This window comes from Oncorhynchus mykiss, chromosome 18 (genome assembly GCF_013265735.2).
Source record: "Oncorhynchus mykiss isolate Arlee chromosome 18, USDA_OmykA_1.1, whole genome shotgun sequence".
In the NCBI taxonomy this organism is placed as follows: domain Eukaryota; kingdom Metazoa; phylum Chordata; class Actinopteri; order Salmoniformes; family Salmonidae; genus Oncorhynchus; species Oncorhynchus mykiss.
The window spans coordinates 31,002,741-31,015,235 of NC_048582.1; the positions used below are offsets into that span (position 1 = coordinate 31,002,741).

The window sequence follows — 12,495 nt, forward strand, 5'->3', positions numbered from 1 at the left end:
CCACCTATTCTCCAATCAGATTGGAAGATATACGAAAGGAAGATTAGAAGAGGACACAGGTATCATCATGCCCAGGTGATAGTGAAGTCTTGTGGTGAATGTTTACAGGGAAACTATTTTATAATACAGGCTACACCAACAAATCAAATCTTTGTCACACTTCCTGCCTGAATGACGTGCCCAAAGTAAACTGCTTGTAGCTCCAGATATGCATATAATTGGTACCATTGGAAAGAAAACACTTTGAAGAAGTTTGTAGAAATGTTAAAATAATGTAGGAGAATATAACACATAACACTCCCTGGATGCAATTCATATGGCTTCCACAGGGTGTCAGCAGTCTATGTTCAAGGTTTCAGGCTTGTAACTTCATAAACGAATAAGAAATAAAAGTTTTGGTAGAGGGACACAGCTACTGTAAATCGGATTTAGCAGTTAGATTAACGAGAATTTAAGCTTTCAGCCGATATAAGACAAATGTTTAAAATCCATAATATTTATGATTATTATTTGAATTGCGCACCCTCCAGTTTCACAGGAAGTTGTAGCGGGATTCTAACCTTACCCAACAATGCTGTTTAAAAATATATATACACACGAGTAAGAATAAGAAATAAAAGGTAACAAGTAATTAAAGAGCAACAGTAAAATAACAATAGTGAGACTATACACAGGGGGGTACCGGTAGAGTCAATGTGCGGGGGCACCGGTTAGTTGAGGTAATATGTACATGTAAGTAGAGTTATTAAAGTGACGACGCATAGATAAAAACAGAGTAGCAGCCACGTAAAAGGGGGGGGGGGGGGGGGGGGGGGGGGGGGGGGGGGGGTAATGCAAATAGTCTGGGTAGCCATTTGATTAGATGTTCAAGAGTCTTATGGCTTGGGGTTAGAAACTGTTTAGAAGCATCTTGGACCTAGACTTGGCGCTTAGGTACCACCGTAGGGTAGCAGAGAGAACAGTCTGTGTCTAGGATGGCTGGAGTCTGACAATTTTTAGGGCCTTCCTCTGACATCTCCTGGTGTAGAGGTCCTGGACGGCAGAAAGCTTAGCTCCAGTGATGTACTGGGCCGTGCGCACTACCTTCTGTAGTGCCTTGCGGTCGGAGGCCAAAAAGTTGCCATACCAGGCAGTGATGCAACCATTCAGGATGCTCTCGATGGTGCAGCTGTAGATCCCTTTGAGGATCTGAGGACTCGTGACAAATCTTTTCAATCTCCTGAGGGGGAATAGATTTTTTTGTGCCCTCTTCACGACTGTCTTGGTGTGCTCGGACCATGATAGTTTGTTGGTGATGTGGACACCAAGGAACTTGAAGCTCTCAATTCTGCTCCACTGCAGCTTCATCGATGTGAATGGGGGTGTGCTCTGTCCTCTCATCTTACCAGACGCCACTGTTCTGTCCTGCCAATACAGAGTATAACCAGCCAGCCATGTTGATAATTTCGTTGTTCAGCCACGACTCCATGAAGCATCAGATATTACAGTTTTGAACGTTCCAGTCATTGCTTAATTTTCTGCGTAGGTCATCAATTTTATTTTCCAAAGATTGCACATTAGCTAGCAGAATGGAAGGAAGTGGGGGTTTATTCAATCGCCTACGAATTCTCAGATGGCAGCTCGCCCCCTGGCCCCTTTTTCTCCGCTTTCTCTTCACGCAAATGACAGGATCTGGTCTGGGCCTGTTCCCGGCTTGTCGACTCAATAAAGGAAAATAAGGATTCTGCCAGTCCTGGGGAGTAATCACAGTTCTGATGCCCAGAAGTTATTTTCGGTCATAAGAGATGGTAGCAGCGACGTTATGTATGTATCAAATAAGTTAAAAAAGTTAAACGCAAAGAAACAAACTAAAAACACTATTGGTTGGGAATACGTAAAATGTCAGCCTTGTTCTATGGTGCCATATTAAAAAGGTGAACTTCAGAGGAGTAATTGTTAACATACAGAGTAGGCCTAACTCAATTTGACCTGAATTATTTTCATGTTCAAAATCTTTATAAGGTGACAGGAATAAATACACGCAAACTCTGCTAATTAGGAAAACTGAAATAATTTCTCAAATTTCCTCAGAACATCAACACGTAGCTTATTATTTAGCAGACAGTTGCTTTTAGATATATATAAAAATGATGTTTATATTATAGGCCTATGACAAATAATAAGCATTATTGAGGGCCTAAAGACTAACTGTCACCTGACCTCATCGAAATAATTGCGTCACACCCACCCAGTATCTGTGTGAACGAAACTAGGGATGCGTGTGGCACGATGACCACAGAGAAGCGGAAAGATACTCGAATATGACCAGATATCAGCCTGTATCACGTAACACTTGCGACCTACTCTATCTATCAACCTACACGGAGATATGTGTTCACTATTCTATCTACAAAATGCTCAGGGTAGGCTGCTATTGCCTATCGACCCCGATATGCAGCTTATAGGCTACGTGTCAATATGCATACAATTACAGCGCGATAATACGATTTATATCATCACTCTGTAGTTGTGGCCAGGAAAAGCGGAGTATAAGTAAGACTGCTGCCAACGCACCACAAAGCCACAGGTGTCCCCCTCTGTGCTTATCCCAAATGAACGCTCGCTCTCCAAAACGCTGATCAGCGAAATGCAGAGAGAGGCTATTTAATACGAACGATTCAACAATTCCCTTTGACGTTCCTTTACTGGCCCCGACCGACGCCAATAACAAATAGACAATAACCTAAGCAAATAATAAGTAGGCTACCCCAGTATATGGGCGTTATAAATGTCGGCGATGAGTAGGCTATGGTTGACGTCTCTAACGCAGATACTGGAGAAAATAAGTAGCGTCGCTGAATGCAGGCGCGTTGTTATACTCTGTCGCCTACCTGCTAGAATGGAGGAAGGTCCAGGCGAGATATCAGAAGCGACGTCTAAAGTACCCTTCGATTATCAAGAGATGCGTGTGCTCACTTGCCGTGTTGTATCCCAGAATATGTTTCACAATACACTGCAGACATGAACAAACTCCTCCGGCTTCTGCTACCACCGCCGCCGCTAAAGCAACCTGTTTGCCAGTAGGCTACGTCAGATAACATCACCCCGCCCTCGAAACAAGCCGATTGGCGCGGCGCATATTGAATGTAAGGTCTTTTCTATATCGGCGGGACAGTGCTGCCAATCAAGGGTCTATCTATTACGAATATCTCACGCCTATTTGCGCTCCATGGCACCATTTGCTATAGGCTACATGAGTACATTAATGCGGTTCATTTGCATTAGACTAAAGAATGTTGTAGGGCTATTCTCAGATAGTCTAGAGATATATGATAATTTATTGATCACCAATGACCATTGATTGATCACAATTCATATTGTAATTAAATATCACAGTTGAATGCTACAGGAGAAATCTGGCAGGAGCTTAACATGCGTGTTTACGCTACAAAATTATATAAAGTGTCCTGTACTCCGAGCATGCGGCTGACCAACTGGTAAATTGGGGCGGCAGGTAGCCTAGTGGTTAGCGCATTGGGCCAGTAACCGAAAAGTTACTAGAGCTAATAAGGTAAAAGGGTAAGGTAAAGGTAAAAATCTGTTGTTCTGCCCCTGAACAAGGCAGTTAACCCATTGTTCCTAGGCCGTCAATGTAAATAAGAATTTGTTCTTAACTGACTTGCCTAGTTAAACATAAAAGTGTCGGTAATAACATGTTTCAAGCAGACCACCATGTGCCCAAGAACACTAAAGTAACCTGCCTGTAGCCATGAAGTGCTTTGAAAGGCTTGTCAAGGCTCACATCAACACCATTATCCCCGAAACCCTAGACCCACTCCAATTTGCATACCACCCCCACAGACGATGCAATCTCTATTGCACTCAACACTGCCCTTTCCCACCTGGACAAAAGGAACACCTATATGAGAATGCTATTCATTGACTACAGCACAGCGTTCAACACCATAGTGCCCTCAAAGCTCATCACAAAGCTAAGGACCCTGGGACTAAACACCTCCCACTGCTACTGGATCCTGGACTTCCTGAAAGGCTGCCCCCAGGTGGTAAGGGTAGGTAACACATCTGCCACACTGATGCTCAACACGGGGGCCCTGTCCCTATTCACTCATGACTGATTGGCCAGGCATGACTTCCAACACCATTGTCAAGTTTGCCGATGACACAACAGTGGTAGGACTGATCACCAACAACGATGAGACAGCCTATGGGGAGGAGGTCAGAGACCTGGCCATGTGGTGCCAGGACAACAACTTCTCCCTCAAAGTGATCAAGACAAAGGAGATGATTGTGAACTACAGGAAAAGGAGGACCTTTCTCATCGACGGGTCTGCAGTGGAGCAGGTTGAGAGCTTCAAGTTCATTGGTGTCCACATCACCAACAAACTATCATGGTCCAAACACACCAAGACAGTCGTGAAGATGGCACGACAAAACCTATTCCCCCTCAGGAGACTGAAAAGATTTGGCATGGGTCCTCAGATCCTCAAAAGGTTCTACAGCTGCACCATCGAGAGCATCCTGAATGGTTGCATCACTGCCTGGTATGGCAACTGCTCGGCCTCCAACCGCAAGGCACTACAGAGGGTAGTGCGTATGGCCCAGTACCTCACTGGGGCCAAGCTTCCTGCCATCCAGGACCTCCATACCAGGCGGTGTCAGAGGAAGGCCCTAAAAATTGTCAAAGACTCCAGCCACCCTAATCATACTGTTCTATCTGCTACCGCACGGCAAACAGTACCGGAGCACCAAGTCCAGGTCCAAATGGCTTCATAACAGCTTCTACCACCAAGCCATAAGACTCCTGAACAGCTAATCAAAGGGCTACCCAGACCCCCGTTTTACACTGCTGCTACTCTGTTTATCTATGCATGGTCACTTTAACTCTACCTATGTGTACATATTACCTCAACTACCTTGACTAACCGGTGCCCCCACACATTGACTCTGTACTGGTACCTCCTGTATATAGCCGCGCTATTGTTATTTTACTGCTGCTGTTTATTATTTATATTCTTTGTCTATTTTTTCCTTCTCAAAGCATTGTTGGTTAAGGGCTTGTCAGCAAGGTATATACTGTTGTATTTGGCGCATGTGACAAATACAATCTGATTTGATAAGGTTGCAGTTCCCCTGTGACCATATCAGGTATGCATTTGAGGTGATTTTTGCGTGAATGCAACTAAGGGTTCATTTAGTTTTTGATCATGACTGGTAATATAGTTGTTGGAGTGCAGTTTCTCCTGGCCCATAGACAGACTACTTACATCATGCCATGGTAATAAACAAATCTCTAACATGACATTTCTTCATAGCTCGCCTATCACCAAAAATAAGTTCCGTTGGATTGTTATGCATCAGTGGAAAGTTATGAACTCAATACATTTCCACAGAGCAGAACACAATTCTCTTTCTCAGACATCAAGAGTGCATTTAGATGGATATAATCCCCATGATAGACACTGAAGGATGGAAATGGCATAATGGTTATCAAAGCTCATGCGAGGGTTGGTCAGTAACGTTCAGGGTTTGGGTAAAAAAAAAAATATATATATATATATTCACTCAAATCACTCTCAGAAATCCCAGACCTAGGGCAATAGCACTATATGTCGTAACATTGTGGGAGGCAACCCATCTGCCTAGGGCTGGGTTCCCGTACTGGCGGCCTGCAGGTGGTTTTATTTGGCCCCACAAGTTCTCTGAGCAAAAAAACATACTTTAAAAACAATTGTTGGACATAAGACTAAGGAAAACATTTTAATTTTGGGAATCTTTTCCAAAGTACTCCCACGGCTAGATGTGATCGTATAGGGAAAAAAAAATGAGAAAAATTTAGATTTCAGTTTACTACCTGAATTGACTGATTTGAAAGGGAAATGACTCAACCCTGGTACTGCCATTAGACAATTTGAAGTAACTAGACTAGAGTAGCAGCATATCTGTTTTAGCAGGTTTAGTGTATCCCCATGTTTAATACAACAAAAGCCACAAATAAAAAGATTTGACAAGGGCGAGTACAAAAACAATTCTCTTTACTTCTTCAGAGTTCAGTATCTTTCCCACACTGTGTGGGCTGGTCAGTGCCTCAGGTTCCCACCAGAGGGCGCCTGAGTAGAGCACATTATTATACAGCAGATAGCAGTACAAAAAAAATGAATGGGGTGAGAAAAAGGCAACTTGGACAGAATGTTTTTTTTTTTTTTTTAAGAAGGAAAATTACAAACACCTGACATGACAATAATATGAACATTGATATTATTTGCTCTGTTATTTGGTCTACTTCGAGGCCTCTAGCAGAGACCAAATTACAAAAAAAACAGATTGGACAAAGTTACTGCATTTGTTCACATGCATTCCCAAAAGACTAGTACACACATTGGATATGACCATGATGTCACTACTTGTAGCTATGCCAACACCATCCAACAGCACTGATATCACAACTTCTGTGTCCAGTGAAGGAGATATAAAACGGTTGATTCAATGTATAAAAACAAAAAGTCCATTGACATAACCAAGACATTATATAATTACATTTTTTTGTTCATTGGTTGATTCTCCTGCATTCCAAGATGGACAGAGGCGTGTTTTGGGCAAACGTTCAGGCTGCATATCTACACATTTTTCTGTGGCGCCATTCTTTTCTCTCTGGAGGTGTGGGTGGGAGGACAGTCTAGTACATTGAGGAGTGGCCTGGGTCTCCTTTGGATTCATCTGCTCTGGGTCAAAACCAGGTATGTATGTGTGTGTAAGATGACCACGCTCCCACCAGGGGTCAGTCAGTCTGTCAGTGAGGCGTCTGTGTTGGTCAGTCACAAAGTATGAGGTAGTGTGTTGGTGTCAGTGCTTTGCTTGTCTCCAGGCCAAATGTCTGGGGGGGGGGGATAATGTGGACAGGGCATTGTCATGTACGGGGAAATCAGTTGTTCAGTCCAAAAGAGTCACTAAAAGTGCTTCATGTACTCACTAGCCAGTTTATTAGGTACACACATCTAGTACCGGGTCGGACACAGCTTTGCTTCCAGAACAGCCTGAATGTTCCATGCAATGTTTTTCCACTCAATTGTCCAATGTTGGTGATCACGTGCCCACTGAAGTCGCTTCTTTTTGTTTTTAGCTGATAGGAGTGGAACCCGGTGTGGTCATCTGCTGCAACAGCCCATCCTTGACAAGGATTGATGAGTTGTGGGTTCCGAGATGCCATTCTGCACTTCACTGTTGTACTGCACGGTTATTTATTTGTTTGTTTGTGGCCCACCTGATAGCTTGCACAATTCTGGATGTTTTGTTTGTCACATCATTCTTGGTAAACCCTAGACACTGTTGTGCGTGAAAAGCCCAGGAGGGAGTCTGTGATCCTGGACCCGGTGCGCCTGGCACCGACAATCATACTACGCTCAAAGTCACTTGCTTAGGTCACTTGTGTTGCCCATTCTAACATTCAATCGAACAGTAACTGAATGACTCGATGCCGGTCTGCCTGCTTTACATAGCAAGCCACGGCCACATGACTCATTGTCTACAGGAGCGATCCGTTTTCGTGAAAGAGGCGCTGTACCCAATAAACTGTCCAGTGGGTGTAAGTGTTTTTGAGTATGTAAAAGAGAGATTTGGGCATTGTAAACAGCTTATCAGATAAGGTTGGGCGAGAGAGATCAGAGCAGTCATTGTCTCTTCCCCTGCAGCCCTCCCAGTCTCTCCTCCTCCGCCTCCTGTTCCTCAGCCTTCATTGGCAGCCACCAGCTGGCCCAGGCCCTGGCGGACGTACACAGCCTGGATCTCCTTGGTTTTGAGGCAGAAGTCGCAGGCCCAGACGGCAGAGCTCTCCCGGGTCAGCAGCCCGTAGGCCGGCTCAGTCAGGCCCGTGCAGTCACGGTGGAACCAGCGCTGGCACGAAGCCTCGCACAAGATGGCATCCTGGTCGTCGTGCACCTCTGACAGACAGAAGCCACAGGGGAACACCATTCCCGGGCCCCCCAGCTTTCCTGGACCGACGCCTGGGCCCGTGGAAGTGTTGGCGGGGCCGGGGGGCAGCGGAGACTGGGTGTTGGGAGTGGAGTTGGAAGGGGGGTTAGGGTTGCTGGCGGGGGTGTTGCCCCCGCTGTTGGTCAAGTTGTTCTGGGCAGAGTTGGGGGGAGCATTGGGCATGGGGCATCCACCAGGAGCGTTGTTCTGCTGGTTGTAAGGGGTGGAGCCAGGGGCAGAATTGGGCAGAGTCGACTGCTGCTGGGGCGGGTTATTGGAAGAGGGGGTGTTGGTAGAGTTGGGCCCCTGCAGCTGATTTGGCGGCACCTGCTGAGGCTGGGATCCGTTGAGGGGGCCGGTGGGGGAGGAGTTAGGGTTGGGCTGGGGCGGTGCTGAGGGGGGCTGACCAGTTGTGTTGGGGTTGGGATGCTGGTCAGGGTGTCCAGGGAAGCCTCCTCCAGGCTGGGGAGGGCCAGAGTTGGGAGGCCCGGGGGGAGTATTGTTGGGACCTGGGGGACCAGAGGAGTTTAAGTTAGGCTGCTGAGGAGGCCCAGACTGGGGCCCACCTCCACCAAAGTTCTTCCCCTCCTCATTTCCTGGACCCGGGGGGCTGGGTCCTGGGTAGGGCCCATCTTGTGAAGGAGGGAACTGTCCTTGAGGGGGTAGACTTGGCATCCCTCCCATGTTTCCTCCTGGGCCACCTCCCATGGCCCCCATCATGTTCATCCCTCCAGGCATGCCCCCCATGGGGTTCATGGGGCCATGTGGGGGTCCCCTGGGGCCTCCGCCACCTGTTAAAGGGGGGCTGTTGAAGGGGTGCCCACCCTGTCCGTGCTGTTGCTGCGGGGGCATCCCAAACCGAGGGTGCGGTGGCCCCCCTCCTCCAGGACCCCCCATACCACCAGGGGACAGCATGGGGTTGAACGCCGGTCCAGGGTGCATGGGGGGACTGAAATTGGGGGGCATGTTAAATTGCGACGGACCCCCAGGCCCCGGGAAACCTCCCCCACCCCCGAAGCCAGGCATCCCCCCAAAGCCCAGCTGGTGGTGCGGTCCTGCGTTGGGTGGTCCTGGACCGAAAGGCGGTCTCCGACCTGGACCTCCAGGGCCTCCTACGGGTCCTCCGGGGCCCCCCATGAAGCCCATGCCCCCAGGGCCCATCCTGCCTCCACCCCCATACGGCCCTCCTCCTCCACCTGCCCCGGGGCTGGGGAGGAAGGGACCCCCTCCTGGACCTCCAGCCCCACCGGGTCGGGACGGCAGTGACGGGGGGCCAAAGTCATCGTCAAAAGGGTTGGAGGCAACCAGGTGGTCCACCATGGGGGTGGGAGGGGGCGCAAACTCAGAGAGGTGGGAGAACGCGCCACCAGGCCCCTGAAACACACAATGAGTAGAGACAAGAGAGAAAGGATTATTGAGATTGAACGATGTCAGTTTGGTAAGAGCAGAGAAGCTACACATAGTGTAGAATGGTTGAATAGTAAACTAGTGAAACCACTGATCGATGTAACAAGTTGTCAACTATGTTACCACAAAAACTAACTTGACGAGTTTAGATCATGATTAAATGTGTAACAAATCACAAGACCAGCACAAGAAAAAGTGAACACAACAAGTAAAACCTTCTCCCAGACAAGGCCACCAGTCAAACATGTTTACGTTAAGGAAGAATGTCTTCAGATCAGAATTGCCAAGGCAGTCGTTACCTGAGCATTGGATTTCCTCTTCTTCTTCTCTGGGCTCTTCATTTGTCCACCTAAAGAGGGGAAGAGGAGAACAGGAGAGATAAGAGGGACATTCTAGCAGTATCTTTCCGGTTTACAGATTAACATACACATGGTCTATTTTCCCCTCATTCCCTAAGAAATGCTTTTTGTGAGGGTGGGTTTGGAGTAAGTAGTGGGAAGATTAACCATGTTGACATTGCTATAAATACAACGCAATACTTTACATTTGTAACACAGAACCCAGATGTAAAGATCAAAGTCCAGAACCAGGAGAGGACAGAGACAACATTCCTGACTGACTGGCATGAGGACAGTGTGTGGAGGTGAGGACCACAGTCACCCAAGCCACGGACTGTTCACTCAGCTACCTTCAGACAGGTGCATCAGAGCAAAGACAGAATAAAAACAGCTTCTATTACCAGGCCATCAGACTGTTGAACAGCCATTACTAGCCATCTACCATGTGATGCACACCCACAAAAAAAAATATATATAGATATACATAAAAACAACTCATACTGCTGAACATACCCTTCTTAGTGTCTCGTGTAAATGTATCCTGGGTAAATATGTATAGATTGCTCGAAACAGAAGTATATCACATCACTCGCAACCAATACACTCATTTGATTTCAGTGTTGAACAGCCAAGCAGAGAGATGCCAGGTTTGGCTGAGTATGAGACACAGAGAGGAAAATAATGGACATCATGAGAATGTAGAAATTAAGTTAATACCAGGCCATTTACCAGCATGCAAGACATGCGAGTAGCAGGACAAAAACGATGAGACAGAACAACTGACTGCAGACACGTGGATTTGCAGCAGTGGTAACTAATGGTTAGTTCTGATCTGAGACAGACGGGATGGATGGATAAATTATCAAAATCCTACCTTTGCCTCGCTTTCCTTGGCCTTGTCCCGCCAGGAGTCTCCCCGATTCGGCAGCCATTAATATGACTGTTGGTGCTGTGCAATGTCACCGTTCATATCATGTAAGAAAAATGTAAAATGACGAATAGTCTTGAGAATTTGGACCCGAGCAATACTAGCATGTGGAGTCAAACAGTCTTTGGATTTGAGGACAGTTTCTATAGATAGATAAGTAATGTGCGTCTTCCCTTGCAATTTACAACTCGATATCTTGTTCCCCACACTTTGACTGTCACGGGGTTTGCTGGCCAACACACATGCTCAAAAACTGTGGCTAGCCAGGTTTACTTTCAGCAGCCAGCTTGTACAAAATGAAGAGCTGGGCTGAATGAAACTTAACACCCCCCCCCCCCCCCCCCCTCTAAAAATGATCACTTACAGATGTGTAACGTTAGCAATTAAGCGAGCTAGCTGTATAGCAACGTTAGCTATCACATTTGGGTAACATTAGTCATTCGTTTTTTTTATAGATTACATGTAGATTATGATTTATAACAATGAATAACCTACATTCAATTTGGTTAATTTACACATTTCGCCTCTATAATAGCCAGCGGCGCAAAATAACCGGTCTCTAGTTAATAAAATGTTGATTAACGTTAGCTAGCTAGCCTGTTAGCATTATTGGGAAGCAAACTATACCCTTTCTCCGTTGCTTGCTCTGTAGTCGTTAATATGAACCTCTCCAGTGTGTCATTGCCGATATACCAGTCCTCACACGGTATATGCTTTCTTTTGTGGTACAGCTTAAAATAATAATTGAAACAAACACACACATTTTGCCATATTAATCACGGCCTACTATCGCCGCCGGACAAAGAGGGCCAGGCAAGAGAGACGCGCATCCGGGAACATTACAACTCAGAGGGAAAGTAAGGTTGTCCTAAAAACGAGTTTTCTTAATTAAAGTCACTTTCTGCATCTAGATGAACAATAAACGTAATCACACTTATCAATAATTGTAAGTGTAGTTTAACTGATTTATTTTGTGTAGTAAATAGCACACATGATATAATTAATTTGTTCATTTCTGAAATTAGCACCCCTTTAATTTCAGGTTATGGAGCAGTCTAGAACGGACCACTTTCAACGCTGAGGTAGGGATGGACACACATAGGCGTTCCGTTTTACAATGCAATCTGGAATCCTTGGGGCGTCCCTAACCTAAACCCCAACGCTAACCTTAAAAGTAGCTATTACTGTAACCTTACCATTAACATTTCAACTTTAATGGGGCAGGGACGTCCCAAGGGTCCCGGATAGCAAGGGGCAGGGACGTCCCAAGGGTCCCAGATAGCAAGGACCATGGGGGTGGCTATCAATCATAGGGCAAGGTATCAAGTGGCTCCAGCAACTTGTACTTAGTCTACTCTATTGTCCATACATTGAATGAAACGTATAATATATATATATATATATATATATATATGAAAAAAAGGAAAGTAAAGAGAATCTATCAAAACAGAGAAATAATTATGAACACTTAAAATGCTGTCAACAATATATATACACAATATATACAATATATATATATACAATATATATATATTGTTGACACCATTTTAAGTGTCATTCAATGTATGGACAATAGAGTAGACTAAGTATAAGTTGCTGGAGCCTCTTGATACCTTGCCCTATGATTGATAAAATTCAAACCCAAATTTTAACCCAATTTTAACCCCAAAAAATAGACTCTATTTGGGTTAAAATTTGGGTTTGAATTTTGCAGAAAAGCTGTGCCACCTGGTACCTATGTCACACAATGTTGCTATGTAGCTTTTTTCATAGTCTGCTGTGTATAAATCATAAAACTGCATAAGAATGTCATATTCATGACTGAGTCTGTTTTTCGATGAGGATTATAGACCCAGG

General features: G+C 45.6%; 2 protein-coding genes across 5 annotated transcripts in view; both read right to left on the minus strand.

Moving 5' to 3' along the window:
- Positions 1–3,116, minus strand: part of cgnb (cingulin b) — a 46,683-nt gene extending 43,567 nt beyond the window's left edge. For 2 of the 3 annotated variants that reach the window (XM_021571593.2, XM_021571592.2), the window contains exon 1: positions 2,871–3,116. The gene's annotated coding sequence lies outside the window, so the exon portion shown is untranslated. The remainder of the gene's footprint in view (positions 1–2,870) is intronic. The other variant, XM_036952486.1, reaches the window with a different exon arrangement.
- Positions 3,117–6,015: 2,899 nt separating this feature from the next.
- On the minus strand, positions 6,016–11,461 carry LOC110495994 (pygopus homolog 2 (Drosophila)). Of its 2 annotated transcripts, XM_021571594.2 has the most exons (4): positions 11,266–11,461; positions 10,585–10,659; positions 9,672–9,721; positions 6,016–9,339 (listed from the first exon to the last, which is right to left on the minus strand). In XM_021571594.2, exons 2-4 carry the CDS (start codon positions 10,640–10,642, stop codon positions 7,720–7,722), a joined length of 1,728 nt encoding a protein of 575 aa, XP_021427269.1. In that variant the 5' UTR covers positions 10,643–10,659; positions 11,266–11,461; the 3' UTR covers positions 6,016–7,719. The 2 variants fall into 2 exon arrangements, with proteins under 2 accessions (XP_021427269.1, XP_021427270.1); XM_021571595.2 differs by having other exon boundaries at positions 10,585–11,461.
- Between the last annotated feature and the right edge of the window lie 1,034 nt (positions 11,462–12,495).